The sequence below is a fragment of the Mus caroli genome, unplaced genomic scaffold (genome assembly GCF_978045245.1).
Source record: "Mus caroli unplaced genomic scaffold, Mus_caroli_1 scaffold_16, whole genome shotgun sequence".
Classification (NCBI taxonomy): Eukaryota; Metazoa; Chordata; class Mammalia; order Rodentia; family Muridae; genus Mus; species Mus caroli.
In genome coordinates this window covers 35,825,797-35,845,948 of record NW_028227271.1, presented here as the reverse complement: position 1 = coordinate 35,845,948, position 20,152 = coordinate 35,825,797, and the positions used below count along the sequence as shown (strand labels likewise).

The window sequence follows — 20,152 nt, the reverse complement described above, 5'->3', positions numbered from 1 at the left end:
CGAAAACCTTATCCATCAACACCCACAATTCTGGAAAAGTCTCTAAATGCACAAACCTTGTCTGTTGGCCTCTATAGCTCTGCTTCTGGCTAACTGTTCCTCTTAGCTGAAGTATGTAGTCCAGAACATGTGTTTTATGCTCACCCTAAGAAAGGTGTAGTGCTATACTGGGGTCTAGAATACTCAGCGTAGTCACTGGCCAGGATAATAATGCATTCTATTGGTTTAAACCCTCATGTCCAGGTGTTCTCCTCTGGTGGATACTCCACAACACAACCCATGGAGCTCTAAGATCTCCCAGCCCTAGCTCTTTACCTATTAGGGTAACATGACCCCAGTATCTCCTCTACACCAGCCTCATTTCTCTGAGCCTCCAGCTACATTCTGCACTGCTTACCCGTCTACCTCTCCATAAAGGCAAGCATTATTGCTATGCACCTCTGGTGGTCCCAGGTCCTCAAGAAGCTACCCTAGATGTCCAGTTCTTTGGCTTCCCTCCCTCCCCTGGACCATCTTTTTACACCCCCACCCCCACCCCAAGCAACTAAGAACATTGATGTTGAAACCCTGGACTAGTATGCTGGCTGAACACTGAAAGGTGACATTCTCTTACACATGTTCAGTTGACCAAACTCCATCCTCTACCAAAATTAACTTATCTTTTCTACCAAACCTATTTATCACCCCAGTTATCTGAGATCGACAGGTTTGCCCCGGTCAGCTCAATCTCCCAAGCTAAGAACAACATAGCCAGCCTCCCATCTTCCTCCATCAGCATCTTTAAAGTGGGTCCCTTCTATCAATCTTAACCACTGAATCATATAGTTCAGACACGGGATCCTTGTACCTACTGTGTGGTTGCTGGTCCCTCTGTAACTGAACTAACCCTATGTCCCTCTCCCATGCTTCTCACACCTTCTCAAGCCTTCAAATATCACTTCCATCTCCACACTTCAGAACCAGATCTTCAGCCACAGGGCAGCTCCACACCACCCTTGCAGACCTCCAGCATGTCCTACCCACTATCACTAATATGTGCTGGAAGTGTTGCAGACTTTCCCGAGTGTCCAATACTGTGAGAACTTTATGGCAAGGACCTCTGCTTTGTGAACACCATTTAGTCATCAAGTACCAGAGATACAGACAGCAAGCCCTTGATGATTCTAGGTCATAGCTGAGGTTCAAAAGCTCCCATTCTGCTTACCCCTTTACCTATAAGCATGCATATACCCACACAAAAGAAACTGTAGTAGTTATTCTGCATTGAAGAGAGGCTGAGCAGCAGCTCTGATCACTCGGCATCCTGATCCACCCAGATGTGAGCCAGCAGTTCACCATGACTCCATAATGGACTGAACCTTTCAGACTGAAAGCAAATCCCTTCCTGCCTTCAGCTCCATCAGGAGCTCTGTCACAGTGCTGAGGTAACTGATACGGAAGAGTGCTGAGCTGTAGCACCTCCTCAGTGTGTTCCTTTTGTGCTGTCTTCCAGCTCTTTGCTTACCACCCCTCCTCTACCACTGGGCTCCTTGTCCCCAGTTCTGCACACACACACACAGTAGGATGTGAACCCCCATTTTACTTCACGCCCCACAGAAAGTCACTGAATGTTCTGCATGAGCATGTCTTCCCGACCGGTGCACCGGGGTTTGTAGACATTACTTTCTGTGCATTCCTGAATTATTAGCACTGCACTAATGTTCTAAAGCACCTATTCTAAATTGCCCCAGAACTAATTAAATCTCAGAATGCCCTAGAGAGTCAAACATTATCAGCCACATTGATGGAAGGCCTAGAACAGTAGCAGACTGATAAGGGATTATACTCTGGCCCTCTGCCACCGATTTGTTCCTCTGTGCTAGTACAGCAGTTTAGGAAACCTCCCAGCTCCACAACAACTCTCTAACCTGCTGAGTGTGCATCATTCCTTCCCTCTTCCCTCCGGCCTTCTCACACCTCCCTGTCACTCTTGTGCTGAGGAAAAGACAGGTGAGCCTAACTTCTAACAGCTCCCATGAAAAGATTTCAAGGAAGAAGAGACAAGGACTGGCAGAAGCATCCATGTAGGCTGCCCCTCCCAACACTGTATACTCACTGAGTGTACCACCCAGACCTCCTCTCAGGGTAAACATGTTCCTGCTTCACCTCCAGGTTTGGCACACACCATCGAGCAGCAAATGCCTACAGACCTTTTACACTCCCTCTGTACCCCCACAGCATGCTAGAGATGGCAGAAACTCACACCCCACAAACTACTCCTGCAGGAAACCCCTAAGATGCCCCATTGGCAGTATGGCTCTGCCCTCCACATATTCTTCACTCCTCCATTGTATTTCATGTATCTGTATCCCTGTTCTGCTCCCCAGATACTCAGCTGCCCAAAGGACTGAATGTGTCTAACTCAAGGATGATCCCCAAAATCTACCATAAGCTCATAACAGAGCAAAGAAAGTGTGTGCTGCGAAGGCTCACTTAGCACTGAGCTACAACAGACTTCCTCAACATCTTGGAAGCCTAGGTAATTTGGTGAAGGGCTGCCAACCCTGGACCATCTATTCCTCGCAGGTCAGAGAGACTTCCACAGGGACACAGAGCAGTTCTTTGGACAAGGCTTACAGTAACAGTTGCTTGTGTCAGGTCCAAAAGAAATTGTACTGGCCCTCATTCTGGGGCCCCATTCCCTTCTACCAAAGGAGCCATTTCATCAACACTGTCAGAAGGGACAAATGGTTGTCCTTGGTCCCATTAATATACCAAAGTGCATGCTGGCCTTCAGGCTCACTCAGTATCACAAGTACCTGTGGCTCCCCCATCCCCTACCCTAAACTTCTCCAGCTCACTGCTGTTCTTCACCCAGATTCTCATTCCCATATAACTGCTACTCTGCCATGAGTGCCCTCCCTCCCTTCCTCCTCCTCTTCTCCCTCCCCCCCCCTTCTCTCCCCCCTCCCCCCACGCCTCCCTTTGACTCTCCTTAGCTACAATAAAAACCTTCTCCTCAAGCACACTCTGGAGTGGCTGGCTACGTTCTCCATTTATAAATCTGGAGCTGAAAGCCTCAGTTTATATACACTTGCATCTAGGCTCAGTATAGCCCAGTGGCAAGAGCAGCACTACAGGCACCCCAGCCCTGGCCTCTCACACTGGAATAGAGCAAGCAGCCCCCTGAAACCAGCCAACAACAAGACCATCGATTTGTTGCCGCTGCCTCTGTCATGTTCCAGCAGGCCTCCACTGCATAGTCCTGAGAGCACGAAGCTTCCGGTTGCCTCCAAGATATGGACAGATCCTTCCTTCTTAAAGTAGTGATTCAAAAATCTTCTGGAGCAGGATTTAGTGGGTATCCTAGATCCTTGAAAAGGTGCCCAAGCATCCTTTGTTCCAAAGGCAGGCAAAAGAGTCAAGATCCACAGTGCAGGACACTGCCTCCTAAAGACTGTGACCCTTATAGCAAGAACTGGATCGTGGGAGTCTCAGAGATCGAGACCCAACTCTTCACTTCCAGATGCACTCTCCACCCAGACTTAAGAAATTTCTCTAGTCTAGCAGACCCTCCATTTCTTAACCCAAGGGAGGAGAAGACACTTGCCCCAGCATCCAGTGGTAGAAGGAAGCAGACATATAGTGCCTTGCCTAGTGGCTTGCTTAGGTGGGCACGTGAAGACAGCAGTGCCAGGCTTTCTAATCCCTCCACCTACATTTGTGGAATTGCACTAAGAGTGGGAAGTTCAGGACCCCATCACCTCTGGAAGTAGGTAAATGGAAACCTTCCCAGTCTAATCTTCCAGGCCCATGGAAGCTTCCCTAAATACCCTATAGCTTCCCACATGTTCACAGCTCTAAATGTTCAATTCCCTCCTTCTCCAGACAACACCAAGAATGAATGGGAAGGTTGTGTAAAGAATCAGAAGCCTGTGTATCCACACACCCTTCCACTCCCCGGCACTGCCTCTGCTGTAGGCACTGTACTCACAGTCAGAAAAGTACAAAATAGCTGGCTAAGGGGGCCGAGAAGACTTTGCAGGAGGCAAACACTGAAATAATCTAGGGAACACTTCCTAGCAAGAAATGCAAAGAGGAAGTGGACTGTGACAAATAGTCCAGTCCCAGGCCATGGTAAGACAGGCCAGACAGATCAGTGGTGGGGATGGTTGGACATGGGAGATACTTGAGCAAGAAGCACAGAGCCCTCTATGCTCCGCACACTCTGGCCAGGTTCTTAGGTCCAGAAGAAGAATCAAACAGTGACTGGTCTAAAGCCAACATAACCTCTACATGGACATGACAAAAGACCAGGGGTCCAGGGGCAGTCACAGGGTCAAGAATCCAGAAGTTGCTAAAGGACAGGTCAACAGAGCTCCACTCAGGTGGAGTGGCCTGAGCCATGCCCTATGCCTATGGGCAGAATCTGGCACAGTTCTGTGATGAGCAGAAGAGAAGGGCATTAGAGAAGACTAGGCAGGTAGAGTGGGAAGGCAGGAGGGCTGCAGCAACTGAATCACAGGGGAAAGAACCATGCAGGGCCACAGCACTATGTAGCAGCTAGCTCTCAGATCAAAATATTTCATCCATCAGAGAAGCTCCCTAAGACAGAAAGAAACATCTCAAACTGCTTCAGGAAGTCCCTACAATTATCCAGATTCAATAGCTCATACCCACCCTTCCAGAGTAAACAATAAAGACTGCTGAGAGTCACTCTCAGACAAGCCAAGACAAGGGTTCACCCAGAAGAGTCTTAGTCAAGCCCACATGCTGCAGCAGAAACCAGCCAGCTGCCTGAAAGAGGTCTAGACTACCTGAGCCACCTGGAAAGGACTCTCCAACCTGCTGAGCTGCCTGCAGGATGTACAGTGCACTCCAGATTTTCTACTTTTATGAGGTGGGCTTTGGTGGTGCAGTTGGCTTTGAGTCATTTCTGCTCCTATAAGTAACCAGAATAAAACTTACTGGTTCACCAAGTTGGACTTTGTTGGTATCCATACTTTGGTCTCCCTATCTAGGGTGAGTTGGTGTGTGTGTGTTGTGCCTGTATAGAAAAAAGTCTGACACACAACACACATCCTTACTACATGGTGCCCAAGGCTGAGCTCAGTCGGATGCCTACTGGTGTCCCTTCCCGGAGGGACTCTAGCCAGTCCAAACATGACAAACAGGGCTCTTGCAGGCTTTGCCCTTCTCCCTCGTTCTCTTTGCCTTACTAAAAACTATTAGATTGCATTCCTAAAGCTAGCCCCCAAAGCCTGTTCCCTTCTTTGGCCCCTTCTTCCTCCTGAAGCTAACTACCAAGGTCCAGCTCTCAGAGTACTGAGCCCCTTTGGCTCACCTAATTAGCATGCACAGTTAAAATTAAACACATCATCCTAACACAGGGTCTCCCTTTTACCTTTATAAACTGCCGTTTGCCTATGGGCCACATCAGTCTCCTCTATCCAGAGGCAGTCCTTTGTCCTCTAAGACAAATACTCCTTCCTTCTCTCCCCTGGTCTTGTCCCCTTCTCCCTCTTCTTCCATCTCCTGCCTTTGTCTCTTATTCTCTGTCCTTTGTTCCTCTGGGCAAACAGATCTCCTTTGTGCTGAGGACAGTCTTGGGGTGTCCTAGTCTGCTATCTTTTCCTAATGTTCCCTGAGTTGTTAGGAGAGAAAGAAAAAGCAACGAAAAGGCAGCAAAAAGAAACAGAACCTTCACTCACTTTCCCAAGGAGAAATGTGTGCTACTCAGGAGGCCGCCACACACACACCAATGCCACCTGCAGACTCTCAAATGCAGCTCAGAACTATCCTCATCAAGTGTCCAGCAACTGTCACAAGCAACTGTGTCACAAGGCACAGAGCTGAAGGAAGTAGTCGAAAACTCCAGAACACACTGTGTCTTCAAGAAGACCTGGAAACTACTATGTGTTCTTCCATAGGAATGTTTAACAAGAGCAGTGGGGAGTTTCACAGTTCTCTTTTCAGGAAATGACCCCAGAAATAGGAAACTTTGGGGGCTCAGAAGCCACTTTCACAAGCTTGACATATTGATTTCTGCAGGCTGAAAAATGTTTTTCAAAAACACCAGCTGTTCCTCATAACAACAGGGGAAAAAAACTCTTTTCCCAGTTCCTCTTACTATTGAAATGCAGAATAAAATAAATAAATGTTGAATATTCTAAATGTTATTTTAACTTGCCAGGGTTCAGAGGAGAGAGAGAAAACACTTATTTTGCTTTCATCTAATTGTTTTAACAAGCCTGGAGTCAAGGTCAATTTCTGAAATGTCACTGAAGTGCTCTTTACAGTGCATGTGCTGGAAGAATTATGTGACTATTTTCCCATTGTAATGTTGTGCTTGGTAGCCTAGGGAGCACCGTGCAGTATATTGAGCTCAGCCCGAGGCAGCTGGGCATAAGGGCACTTCTACAGACTTGAGGGGTATCCACCCAGACCAGAGATGGGGAAAACAATGAGGCTCTACCTTCCCGTTAGGTATCTGTGAAATTGAAGTCCTTTTAGGCCACCGGGATCAGTGAAGGATGAGGATGTTTTCCACGGGGCTTATTACTGTGTACACTGATAATTCTGTGAGGAGGACGGTGCCTGCCTGCCTTGCTACAGTCACTGCCTAATTATCACAGAATGTACTGCCAACAGTAGGAAGCTTGCAGAGGAACTCTGATTTCTTACTAACGTACAGGAAACCCTCCCTGCCAGAGGCATGGGGAAGGAGTGTGCTCTGTCCCCCTAAGGCAGAGATAACAGTGATTTCTAAGGCAGGAATGTGGTAGCTCAGGACACAGCCTGAAAGAGCAGATCTTGCTTCTCACCTACCCCCAACAGGGACACTGGATAAACACCTTGGCTAGACTTAAATTCCTCAGGGACTAAATTAGAAAAGGAGCTTAAATGCCCAGTTCTTTATTAACCAATCTTACAGAATCACATACTGTGTTGTTCGATTTACACAGCATTCTCAAAATGACAAAATCACAGATTTGGAGTCTAGATCAGTGGACGAGTGTTAGGAGACCAATGTGGGTAAAAGAGCAGCAACAGGTGAGCTTTGAGGGAACAGGGCAACTCTGCCACCTGCTGGCAATATGGCTGACAAACCTATACGGGCAACAAGTGACCTGAACCACGGGGCACACTGAGAATCTTGATACTCCTTAGCTTTGTGTGAAGGGGTGGGGACATGAGGCCGTTTTGCACTGTCTTTGCAACTCCAAAGCACAATGTTTAATTTTAAGGGGGTTTTAGACTTTGAATTGCAAGACCCTATCTTCTCTGTAGACCTTATATTTTTAAATATTTTGTTAACTAAATAATATTTATTAAAAATTTCTTTACATTAATGTATTGGTTTTGTGTGTGTGTGTGTGTGTGTGTGTGTGTGTGTGTCCTTACTTCTCAAGTTATGGAGAAATACAATTTCCAAAGTATAACTTTAAAATATGTAGACTGAATGAAAGCACACCAGAAACAAAAATACACAGAAGTATATTTTCATCATTGGAGGACATGATGACAGTTGTCTACGCTAGTATAAAAAAGAGTGGAAAAGAAAAGAAATGCAAAAGACATTAGAGAATAAATGATAAACTGTGGGGAATAATTTAAGTACCTAGGACAGTCCAGATGCACAGTGAGTTAATTGTATGAATGAGGACTACCCCAGCCATCTATGAACATAAATAGCCAATAACCTAGCCATGTACATAGAGAATCCATTCCTGATGAGTGGCCACAGATTTAAAGTTTTAAAGCCTGCTTTGCATGAGAACAGCAGGATAACTCCTGACTCAGTGGAGGCCAAGAGGACAAAGGCAAGGCGGACACAGTCTCAGCTGGAAGGGAGCAGGAACCTGAGGTCCCAGGTCTCTCTGACAACACCCACATGTGCTGAAATGTAAAGCAGTCCTTCTTCACCCCCAAACCATGTGATGAGGCCTGTACCTAAGTCAAAATAACATGCAAAGACAAATGATAAAACTGCATGTTAAATACTACATTAAAACAGTACTAGCCTGGCGGTGGTGGCGCACGCCTTTAATCCCAGCACTTGGGAGGCAGAGGCAGGCAGACTTCTGAGTTCGAGGTCAGCCTGGTCTACAAAGTGAGTTCCAGGACAGGCAAGGCTATACAGAGAAACCCTGTCTCAAAAACAAACAAAGAAACAAAAACAAACAAACAAACAAAAACAGTACTAATGCCCCGGAACTATAGAACTATGCAAAAATGTCATATGGCTTTTAAAAATGACAACAGTTGACATTTGCTGATTGTTTGGGGTTGGGACACCTAGCAAAACAGTCACAAGTAGCATATACAGGCTGTGTCAATATTTTTCAAGATGGAAGTAGTGACACATTCCTTTAATTCCACCAGTCCAGAGGCTTACAAAAAACAGCTCTCTTTGAACTGAAGGCCACCCTGTCTGCATAGCTCGCTCAGGCCACTCAGGACTATCATCACACTGAGCAATCTTCTCCCCTACGGCACACCACCTACTATGTCTTTCTCTTGAGGTTGACAACTAAATGAGACACTCACAGAACACTGAGAATTACCCTGGCAATAGAAGAGGTTCTAGGAAACAGATTGTTTGATAGTGAAAAAAATACAGTTTTGAAATGTATACCTGGGGACATACTGTTTTATAAGCTTACTTAACATACTTCTCCACACACACACACGCACACACAGGACAGAACACTATCAATAGGACAAAATGGCAGCCTACAGATTGGGAAAGGATTTTCACAAACCCTACAACTGACAGAGAGCTAATATCCAAAATTTATAAAGAACTTGAGACAACAACAACCAAAATAACCCAAGTTAAAAATGGGGTACAAAGCTAAACAGAATTGTCAACAGAGGAATCTCAGGTGGCCGAGAAACACTTAAATAAATGTTCAAAATTTAGTTATCAGGGAAATACAAACCAAAACAACTCTGAGATTCCATCTTACACCTGTCGGAATGGCTAAGATCAAACACTCAAGTAATAGCAGATGGTGTAGAGGATGTGGAACAAGGGGAACACTCCTCCATTGCTGATAGAAGTACAAACTAGTACAACCACATTCGAAATCAACTTGGCAGTTTCTCAGAAAACTGGAAATAGTTCTACCTCAAAACCCAGCTATACCACTCCTGAACATATACCCAAAAGATGTCTCACCATCCCACAAGGATATGTGCTCCAGTATGTTCATAGCAGTCTTATTCATAATATCCAGAAAGTGGAGACAATCTAGATACCCCTCAACTGAAGAACAGATTTTTAAAATATGATACATCTACACAATGGAATAGTATTCAGCTATTAAAAACCAACCATCATTAATTTTGTAGGCAAATGGATTGGACTTAAGGCCATTCGATAAGAGGGAATGCCTGATACTGTATACCTGGCTACTTATCCCTGGCTTGAGAGCTCACAGACCCTAAAGGAGAAACAACTACGACCATGTCCCTAAATCAATATATCTTCTTGCTATATTCTAAACACTTGCTTTTATATCCACAGGTAAGTGTAGTTCTCACCCCTCATCAGAGAAGCTTCATTTTGCAGCAGTTGGAGGCTGCTATTGAGATGTACAACTGATCAAAAATGCAGAGAACAAGTGACCTTGAGGTGCTCACCCTCAGTTACATATCTACAGTACAACTATAGAAGATGGGGAGAAAATAAGGGGTGGGAAGAGGCAAAGGACCAGGATGCCTGCTGCAAGCAGTATCTTTTAGACATGATAGACATGCTGCACCTGTGAAATCTCAAAACTATGGTTGCCTAAAACAACATTCATAATTACCATACAAGTTGACGAGCCAAGAGGATGGTGGAAATGTTCCAAGCCTCACTCCTAAGTGAAGAGCTATAGGCAGTTAGGAAACATTTAGAGGGGGAAAATCAACTTTCTCCAGAGACCTCCAAATAGCTTATCCAGTCTCAAGTGGTCAGCCCTAAACCTATATATACGTATATGTGTGTGTGTGTGTGTGTGTGTGTGTGTATATATATATATATATATATATATATATATACATATGTATACACACACACACATATATATACACACACACACACATATATATATATATATATATATAAACACTAAATGAACTTGATAGATGGCACACACACACACACAAACACAAACACCACGTGTACATGTATGTAACAATAATAATTATACAAGATGAGGGCATGAGCCCCAAGACAGAGGTGAGGGAAGAGTTGAAGAAGAGAGAAGGAAGTGTGAAAATGATGCAAATATCATATACTCATGTATGAAATTCTCAAAACAATAAAAAATTGTAAAGATATGGCTCAGCGGTTACAAGCATACACTTCTTCCAGAACACGACATCAGTTCCCAGGGCCCATGTGGGACAGCTCACAACTACCTATCACCCCAGCTGCAGAAGATCCCATGACCTCTTCTGTCTCCAATGGGCACCCACATACACGTGGCAAGTATTCACAGACACAGGGATACACACACACACACACACACAAACAGGTACACAGTCACATATAAACAGGAATAAAATTTTTAAAACTTTAAAAGTGTATCTGCTAGACTGTATACTGCAAGATCTCAGAAGAGTCCTGACAAGATGTATTGGGCCAAGGGTGGAGTAAGGTCTTTCCTCCTGGGCAGTGTCACAGGCACATTACATGTACTCGTAGATTCAGTTATATTTGCCTTCTCGGGATTTCCTGTGTTGTGAAAAGGAAACCGCAGGACGAGGGAGCTGGTGCAGTCAGTAACGTGCTTACCTTGCAGGAACGAGGATCAGTGTTCACCCCAGACTCCACAGTAAGAAGCTTTTTCAAAACACAAGCAAGGCAGCACACTCTAAGAATGTCAGTACTGGACGGCAAAGACAGGCAGAGCCTGGGCTTCTCTGGCCAGGCAGCATAGCCAACAAAGCGAGCTTGTGATGTCTACTCTTGGTTGCCAGCTTGACTATATCTGGAATAAACTATAATTCAGAAATGGAGGGCAGGCCTGTGAGAGATTTTCTACTTGGTCTGAAGTGGATAAATCTACTTCTATCCCTGATCTTTAAGGTAGAAAGACATAAGCCTTTGACCTGAATCTTGAAGTAGGAAAACATGCCTTTAATCTGGACCACACCCTCTGCTGGAAGCCTATATAAGGGCATGGAAGAAGGAAGTTGTCGATCTTTGCCTGCCTTCCCTCACCTGGCTAGCACATTCATTTCTTCACTGGCACTGGCATCTACTTCAGAATTCCAGTGTATACAGCAGACCAGCTGAAACACCCAGCCTAGTGGGACTAAGCAACTACCAGATTCTTGGACTTTCTGTTCACGGGTAGCCACTGTAAAATCATTCCATAAGGTCTGTGATTCTAGAGTAGCTTGGCTAATACAGAGCTCAAAGCCACTGAGAGATCCTGGCTAGTTGACAGAAACTGAAGGTCAATAACTGAGGATCTCTTCACCTTCCCATGCCTATACACATGAACACACACACACACACACACACACACACCAAAAGTTAAAACATCCAATGCTGTTCCTAGACCTTTACCGGCCATAAGTTGGTATGAGTTTTCTATGGAGAAATGTACTAACGTATTTTCTGACTAGGCAGACCTACCGTCAAGAATTTAAACACATGCACAGACACATACATAAAGACATTGTACTAAGTTGTTTATAATCCACAAGAAAAATAGTAACACAAGTTGTCACTGACTGTGCCCTGGCTTCTCTCAACACTGGAATATGGGGACTGAAGATGATGCCACAGAACCACATAACAAGGTGTCAAAAGAGAGATATGTTCTAGGCCAGCTATATAAGGACTTATTACTGTGCCCCAAAATCAGACCTAGGTCTGGGAGGCAGAAAGGAGAACTCAGTATGGCAAAAGACTGAAAGCCCTGATCCCAAGCATCTTCAGAAAAGTTGGGGGCATGGCAGGACAAAGTTGGGGAGCCATGGCCACCGGCACTCACAGCAGAGAACTAGTTCTCGAAGGACCAGCAGAAACCAGAAAGGCTGCCTTGGCCAGAGCTGCTGAAGGCGCAACAAGCATTAGGTAGGGTGCAGAAAAGAAGAGAGGAGCTGTAGGTGTTCATGCATATGTATGTGTCTGCATGTAGTATGTAAAAAAGATAAGCCACCGGGGAGATGGAGAAGAGACACAGAGAGAGAACAGCAATGCCCAAAACTCACATCAGTGAATTACAGAGCCAGGGCTAAGTTTCAGCTTCAGAGGTGGTATGACCTTATCCTAAGCAACTTCTCCCTAAAACCTTCCAAATGAATTTAGGTTCCAAGTCAAGATACAGACGCCCCCTCCATCCCCCAAACACACACATACACACTGACATCTCACACTGAGGGACAGCAGCCAGTCCACTGCTGTGTCAGGGTTCTGTTAGAACACAAAGTGGCAAGAGCCACAGGATCATCTTGGGAGCTCTTCAGGGAATTGGAAAGATGTTTTAATCAGCTGCCACAGGTGCAGGCAATGAGCCTCGGCCACCCACCTGGACACCTGTTAGTATAAATTGATGAATTATTTAATAATTCATCCAATCTGTGCTGAGATTTTTGCATACCAAGCATCTTACTACATCAGTGGGGGAGACATTTACAGTACAAAAAATTTACAGCGATTCAAGAGAGTGGCCTGGGGTCAAAGGCCAGGTCCTCTTGTTACCTAACAGACAAAAGCAGATGTCTTCCCTCTTCAGTGTCGAAGTGTGCTGTCCTCAGAACATAGAAGGACAAACGTGTTATAACGAGGTGGAAAGAACAGCTAACAGCACTAATGTACACTGGGTCTTCTGACACGGCAATTGCTATGCTAAGCTCCACAGAAGTCCTGTCTCTTTTAATACTCAAAGCACTCACACGAAAGAACAGTTTTTATTCCTGTGTTATCGATGACGAAACTGAAGCTACAGCAGGATAGCAAAGCTGGAGCAGAGTCAAACATGACACATGCTGGGCCTCCCCATAGCACACTTTGCACAGCACAGCCCACCTTGAAGACAGAAAAGAGTTCAAGCATCAAACAACCCCAGGCCCACAGCAGGTGCCCTTGGTGTAGCTCTGCAACTCCTTCCTCTGCAGTGGGTCTGACCTACTGCAAATGTGCCATGGTATACCCACTCCATGTCATGCTTGGGGCCACTCTCAGCCCCACTTTATTTGCTGCAGAGTTGAAATCTAGCCAGGAACATAGCCAAAGGAAGTCCATGCTGTTTTATCTTCAAGAACAGCCAGCACGGTCAGGCAGTCTAGTCTTCAGTCATCAGTGACTGATCAGCATGCTTCTCTATGCTCTATCTTTCCACTGAGATATCACCTTTCCTCACACTCAGGATTGTCCAGGTCCACTGTGTTCACATTAGAATGAATGTTCTTGATGACCGCCTTCTGCCAGTCCACACTTTGCTTCAAGCTCCCCATTCTCCCAACACATGAACTCACCAAGGTAGAGACAAGAGTTTTACCACTGCTATAATCCCCACATCTCCTCCCCTGACCAGCATGCCATGGGTCTGACCTACTGCATAACATCTTCACCTCAAGGACTCTTCTAAGCTCAGTAAGAAGCCACTGAACCAGAAGGAGAGACCTGATCAAGCACACAGCACTCCCAAGCAACAAGCCTGAAAGCAGGTATTAGCTGTCACCGCTCTTGATAAAAACCTGACATGCAGCACTAACCTGCATCTCCATCCTCCTCACCCAGATTCAGCACAATGATGCAGATGTGCTTGCGCAGCTGGCGTGTGTTGGAGAACTTCCGGCAGCACTTGCTACACTCCAAGCTGCTAGGGGCCAGTCTGCTCCCTTCCTCTGGAGCCAGGGGACCGTCCTCACTGGGGCTCACGAGGTTTTCTACCACCTCCTCTTCAGTGCTGGGCTTCTTTGTGGAACCCTTAGGCCTCCCTCTCTTTCTCTTCATAACCAAAAACTCTGTAAAAGAAACAACAGGGCAGGAGGCAGTCACATGAGGGGACAAAGCAGGACAGTCACTTAGCTTCTTTGTGTAGGAATGGTCATGTGTTTTATTAAAATAAGAGGTCTGAAGCAGTTCCCCAAATTACCAGCTGCAAGCATCTTTAATGTTAATGTCGATGTATCTATCTACTAATGGTAATTGATTTTGCAATATCCTGCTTCAAGACTATCAACTGGACAAAACCTTTGCATGTACTCCTTCAATAAAGCTGAAAGGGGTACAAGTTCATATTGTGGCTGGAAGTACACAAATCCTGTCTCTTATTAATCCCTGCTTCCACTTAAATCCAGTGCTTAGAATGTGCTTCAAGATTTGTTTGCAGAAGGGTTTCAGGGACTGCTGAGAGGAACACACTCCTAATGAGTTACACAACTATTCTGATTATGTCAAAGACTCAAATTGTCCTGGCAAAGAGGAGGAAAAAATATTATAATGTAAAGCCACAAATTATAGGGGGAAAGATAATAAAATAATTTTCAAGTTGCCTAGTGACCTGGGGATTTTTAAATAGCATGATCAGAACTGCTTCAGAGTGAGTTCCAAGCCATGTTACAAAGCAGTCTGATCCACTCGTGCGCATCAAGAAGAAACTCATCTGCAGATTGACAGTGGAATGAAACAGGGATCAGGGGAGTGGGTAGAACTGCACATGCAATCATGTGAACTGGGAATCTTACAGTTCTATGGATAAAATATGCTGGGGAAAGACTCTGAGATAGTCCAAGAAGGGGTGTGACCTCAGACTAATGACACCCCTAATGCTAGAGCTGTCACTGGACAACCCTTCTAGGGTTTGGCACCATCTTAAGTGAAGGCTTGGTTGTGGAATGAGGACTCTTCCCGCTCTCAATAAAGATGAGGCTTGCAAAGGGAAACACCAACCACTTTATTCAACTTGTGGAACCCTTTAATTAAGGGAGTCACCCAAGCCCACGAAGCAGAGAGGGAGATGGAAGCAATCTGCAGGGCAGAGCTGCATGACTGTGGTGTTCTAGCCAGTGCAACCCACCTCAAGCATTCAGGGACACTGGACACTGGAATGGGACAGAAAACTTCCTGGGAAGGGAGCACCCTGTAGGACAGAGCCTCTGCAGAGATACAATGCCAACCGCAGGTCAGCACTGCCTGAGGATCCAGGCTACAGCCTAGGTAGTCTGGACCATTTCAGACTTCAATCCATCTCATGTAAGGCATGTTGGGTGGATAGAAATGGGAAGACACAGTGAATACAGACATGAAGACACACTAAGAGACAGGACAAAGCAGCCAACATACTAAAGCCCTTTGGTCCCCTTGCCAGCCCTAATTCCCACCAAGAACAGAGGCTGTGTTTGAGAAGGACCAGGCAACTGAAGGTTCAAGGAAGGAATCCAGTAATGGAATAAGAACAAAGCCTTTATGTCAATGTCTTGCAAACTTCTTATTATTATTCTTTACAGCAGCCTGTGCAACCTGAAGGAACAGCAATTAACATCCAAGAAGCAGCATTAGCAGAATCTATAAAAGACCCACCTCACACCCACCAGCTTAGCTGCACATGACACTGAAGTCTGTGGCCCAGCCCTAACCCCATGGCTAGCAAAGCCCTGTTGTGCAGACAGAAGCTGCTCTCTGAATGTTCCGAGCATGTAACTATGTAGTCAAGACAAATTTCACCCATGGAGAGGTATGGCCTTTGCCCTGGGTGACATAAAGGTCTTACATCCTTCCTGATAGGTATGTCTATGACTGCCTGAAAGCTTTGACTTAGGTGCTATGTGAAGGGGACTTTGCAACATGACCCAGCAGCTCTGACATCCAGATGGACGGGAGGGAAAGGGCTTGGAAATCCCAGGAGGGTAGAGGTCACACAAGAGCAGTATTGTCTTCCAGACTGAAGTAGAGGCTGGATGCACTGAAAGCTAGAGGGACTTCTCGAGTGCGTCTTGACCTCATCGGGCACCAAGGACGGGAGGAGGTGATGAGCCTGGCCCTGGGTGAGAAACCCAAAGCTCCACTGTGAGCCATCCTAGTCTCCTCCACAATCCCACATGGAGGCTCTTACTGTACTCAGTAAGTTTCTCTAGCAAGTAAAACCTGAGGAAGGTCACAACAGTCCACCAAACTGCAGCTAGCCATTCAGAGGCTCAACTGGGGCTGGTGTCTTATGGAGAGCTATGCCCTCACCTGCAGGACTAGTAGACTCGGTGTAAACCCCATGCTTTGACCAGGGATTTCCAGGCACTTCTGCGCTGGGCTGGTATGTGCTGGTGACACACAGTGGGTGCACAGCACAAGGAGCAATAGGGCAAACTGTGAGTCTCTTTGCCAGTATACTGGGTGCTCTGTGCAGGCAGAGTCTCCTCCTGATTATGCCTTACGACCCTTAGCACCTCAGCCAGTGTCCTGAACCCACAAAGCCAGATGAACAGAACTAATGAGCAGTGTGGAATCTGGTGCTTAAGGAAGAAATAAAATCAGCCCTGAAAGCTTCCAACACACAACAGCGACAAAACTAATCTTCCGTCCTCTCCATCCATAATTCAGATCCTCGAAACCAATTAGTTAGCTAAAAATGAAATATTCATAAATGAGCTTGGAATAATTTAAGTTCTGAAAACAAGTTGCTGCTGTCAACTACCCACATTTTCATGAAGAGCTGTGAATTCTGGAGCTGGGAAGAAAAGCACGCAGCCTCAAGTCAAAGCATCAGAACAGACCTGGCTGGGTTCCTCCTCTGCTCCCCCCGAATCCCTTGCCACAGTCTGTCACTGAGCTCTGGTCATTTGTCCTTAGTGACTCTGTCCACTCATTTCTGTTTTAGCCTTGTGCTCCAGGTTTTTCCTGCCCCTGGCCTTTGTCTCCATATCACCTCCTAGCTCTGGAACAGTCCATTATTCTGAACAAATCTGCCCCACAATCCTCAGACAAGGTACTGGGGAACACTGTTCACCAGGTATGATGTATCCCTTTGTCTTCTCAGACGTGGAGCAGCTATGAATAGTTACAGACCCTCCTAAGATTGAGGCTGTCACCATCCCTAAAAGAAGGGAGGCTGGGCAGGGCTATTAACCCTCTCTTAAGATTCTGGCCAAGCCGGGCGTGGTGGCGCACGCCTTTAATCCCAGCACTCGGGAGGCAGAGGCAGGCGGATTTCTGAGTTCGAGGCCAGCCTGGTCTACAAAGTGAGTGCCAGGACAGCCAGGGCTACACAGAGAAACCCTGTCTCAAAAACCAAAAAAAAAAAAAAAAAAAAAAGATTCTGGCCCACTCCACCCTACACAAATCTCAGGAGGTACTAGGGTACATGGAAGGCAGCAGACTAAAGGAAGGGTAGGCTCAATCTATGCAATTGTAGGAAGGCTGTCACCCATGCAAAGTGTGACAAGTTGGTAAAGCAGCTGTTTTTAGGTCATGCTTGCCCCTGTAAGTAACCCCTCCTCTGTGCTCCTATAAGTAAGCCCAGGAAACTCACTGGTTCACCAACATAGACCTGGATGAAACGATGTCTCTGGTATGTCATTATTCTATTCTGGGTACACAGATATTGGTCATGTCTCTCTAGAATAGGTAACACAATGCTGGGCTTTCTCTTGGCCCTTTCGCACACAACACACACACACACAGGTGTGCATGCACATACACACAAACACACATGCCTGCATCCATTCACGCACTCACAGGGTGGGGGTGGGGGGCCCACTCTGTCCTCTGCTTCCCCTTACAGTGTCCAGTGCAGTTGCTCAGAGTTTGATGAACATGCATATATATCCCTGTCTTCCCACCCGGCCCCCGCACCAAGTCCACTTCTTTCCCTGCAGATCAGACCCTAATGCACATCCTAGAAGGTGGTCCCATCCAAATCTTAACACCTTCTCTTGGATGCTGCCCACAGCTAGTGAGGCAGGACCAGCCATGAACTCACTAGACTGTCACACCCACTAGTACATTGAATGTGGTCTCAACTACAGTTCCCTACGTCCTTTTCCTCTCCTCCTCCTCCTATAAACCCTGAAGCTTGAGCTGCCTTTTAATTCCTGGGTCTTGCTGGTTCTTAAAACAGAAGTGGAGAGGTGTCAGCAGGCAAGAAGCAAAAGGATCACCAGGTGACAATAGCCAGAGAGGCTTTTGGAGAATGAGCTGTACCTTGTGTTTTTAAGTCTCCAACAAAAGAAGTGGCCAGAGCCATTGTGTATCTGAGCCCATGACTTCAACGTTCTTTATCAAAAAAAAAAAAAAAAAAAAAATCACCCTTGCAGATCCAAGGCCAAAAGTCCTAGCAAAGAAACAAATAATCAAGGGGAAGTTTTCAAAACAAAACAGCCCAATAAAATAAAAAAAATAATAATAATATAGGCCTTTTTTTGTACATCACTCAAGTTTATGAGACTCTCCGCTAGTCTCTCATTTTATTGTTTAAAAAACAAAAACAAAAAAACTTTGTGAGATGTGTACACCAAACATAATTCACTCAGTAGGAAACAAACCAAAGACCCAGAGATCCTCGGGCACTTTTTCCAGAACCATTTGCTGGACATGTAGCGCTGGAAAGCGGGTGTCTTTATTCTCTACCAAAGACCTTACTGCTGAAGCACCTCAGAGCTGACTAATGATAGTCAGCTGTAAACATCTGGATGGACCCAGTGTATAGTACAGAGAAAATTCCTTTCAGTTGAGCAGTCCTGGATCCAATCCTTCCACCTCAAGTTTCTAAGCACGCAGATCAGTTTCCGCTGTACAGAGCCCTGTTATAGATGTGGCCACTGTAACAGTAGGCAGTGTACTCAAGAATGGCTGTCAGGATGGCAACTCTATGTTATTTCCCTATAGCCAGAGCATTCTGAGTGGCAGTATCCTACTTAAGAAAGTACTACAGGCAGAGTTGGCACTGCCTTTAACCCCAGCAGTCAGCACGTAGATCTCTGTGTGTCTGAGGCCAAGCTGGTCTGTAGAGCTAGTTCTAGGACAGCCAAGACTACACAAGGAAACCCTATCTCAAATTAACAAAAAACAATCAACTACCTTTCCAACCAGTCTATCATTAAATAACATAGCTCCTAGATGTGCCTGCATCCCTGTTCACTCTGACTCAATGGATGTACTTCCTTGATTTTGTCTTTTAAAATAGCTCACACCCCAAGAAAGCAAAGTGAAATTAAGGTCACACTGACTTTATCATGGCCACCCAGTGCTCTTATATGGCAGCTTGGTCTCTAGTCACTATAGCTCCAGATACTGGAAAATCTGGAAAGACTAGCATTGCGGGAGCCCTGACAGTCAATCTCCCTGACATTTATTTCCAAAGCCTAGGAAGCAATAGGGGAGACAATGAATTATTTATCAGAACCTGGAGAGAAGGAGGCTTTCAGGTTTCTGCACAATGCCATACTCCTCTGTGGGAAGAGACTGTGTCCTGTTCGACCTCACAGCTAAGGCATCAGAAGGCAAAGGCCAAAGCTGTTTCCCCCCTGCCGCTTCATCATACTGTGGAAAGGACAGTCATGGTGACTCATGCTGCTGTACATACACCACAGGCACCGTGCAGAGCCCTGCACAGGCTCTCCTTCATTTACTCCCCAGGGATGGGACCTCAGCAGCACTATCCCAATTACACAGTCAAGAAAACAGAGACAGGGTAGACAGATGGCTCGGTCGTTAAGAATATTTGCAACTTCTTACAGAAAATGCAAGTGTGTTTCCTAGCACCCACATCGGGTAGCTCACAACAACTTGTGACTCTAGTTCTATGGAATGTGATGTCCTTTTCTGGTTTCTGTTGGTACCAGCACACATGTGATGCACAGATATACATGCAGGCACACACACACATACACACACATAAACACAGACACATACACACATATAAAGCAAAATAAATATATTTATAGGTTAAAAAACAAAACAAACAAAAAAAACACATTGAGACTTACAAAGATTAGTTAGCATGACCCAAAGTCACAAGGCTAGGCAACAGCAGAGGTAGGGTTTGAACAGAAATGACTTAGTCAGTGAACTTCATAACAATGTCAGAGCAATATGCTCATACATCATTGATAATGGCTTTATCTGTAACAAATGTCCAGAAGAGACAACATTAAACAGGTTTCAAAGCTGGGACAAATGGCTAAGGTGCCTAATTAACATATCAAAGCAGGCACTAGCCATCAGATT

General features: G+C 45.6%; 1 protein-coding gene across 3 annotated transcripts in view; it reads right to left on the bottom strand.

The window, feature by feature from the left end:
• Positions 1-20,152, bottom strand: part of Zfat (zinc finger and AT-hook domain containing) — a 183,701-nt gene that overhangs the window by 122,351 nt on the left and 41,198 nt on the right. For all 3 annotated transcript variants that reach the window (XM_021182879.3, XM_029469960.2, XM_029469961.2), the window contains exon 3: positions 13,705-13,956. In XM_021182879.3, the coding sequence (XP_021038538.1) occupies positions 13,705-13,956 (252 nt within the window). The remainder of the gene's footprint in view (positions 1-13,704; positions 13,957-20,152) is intronic.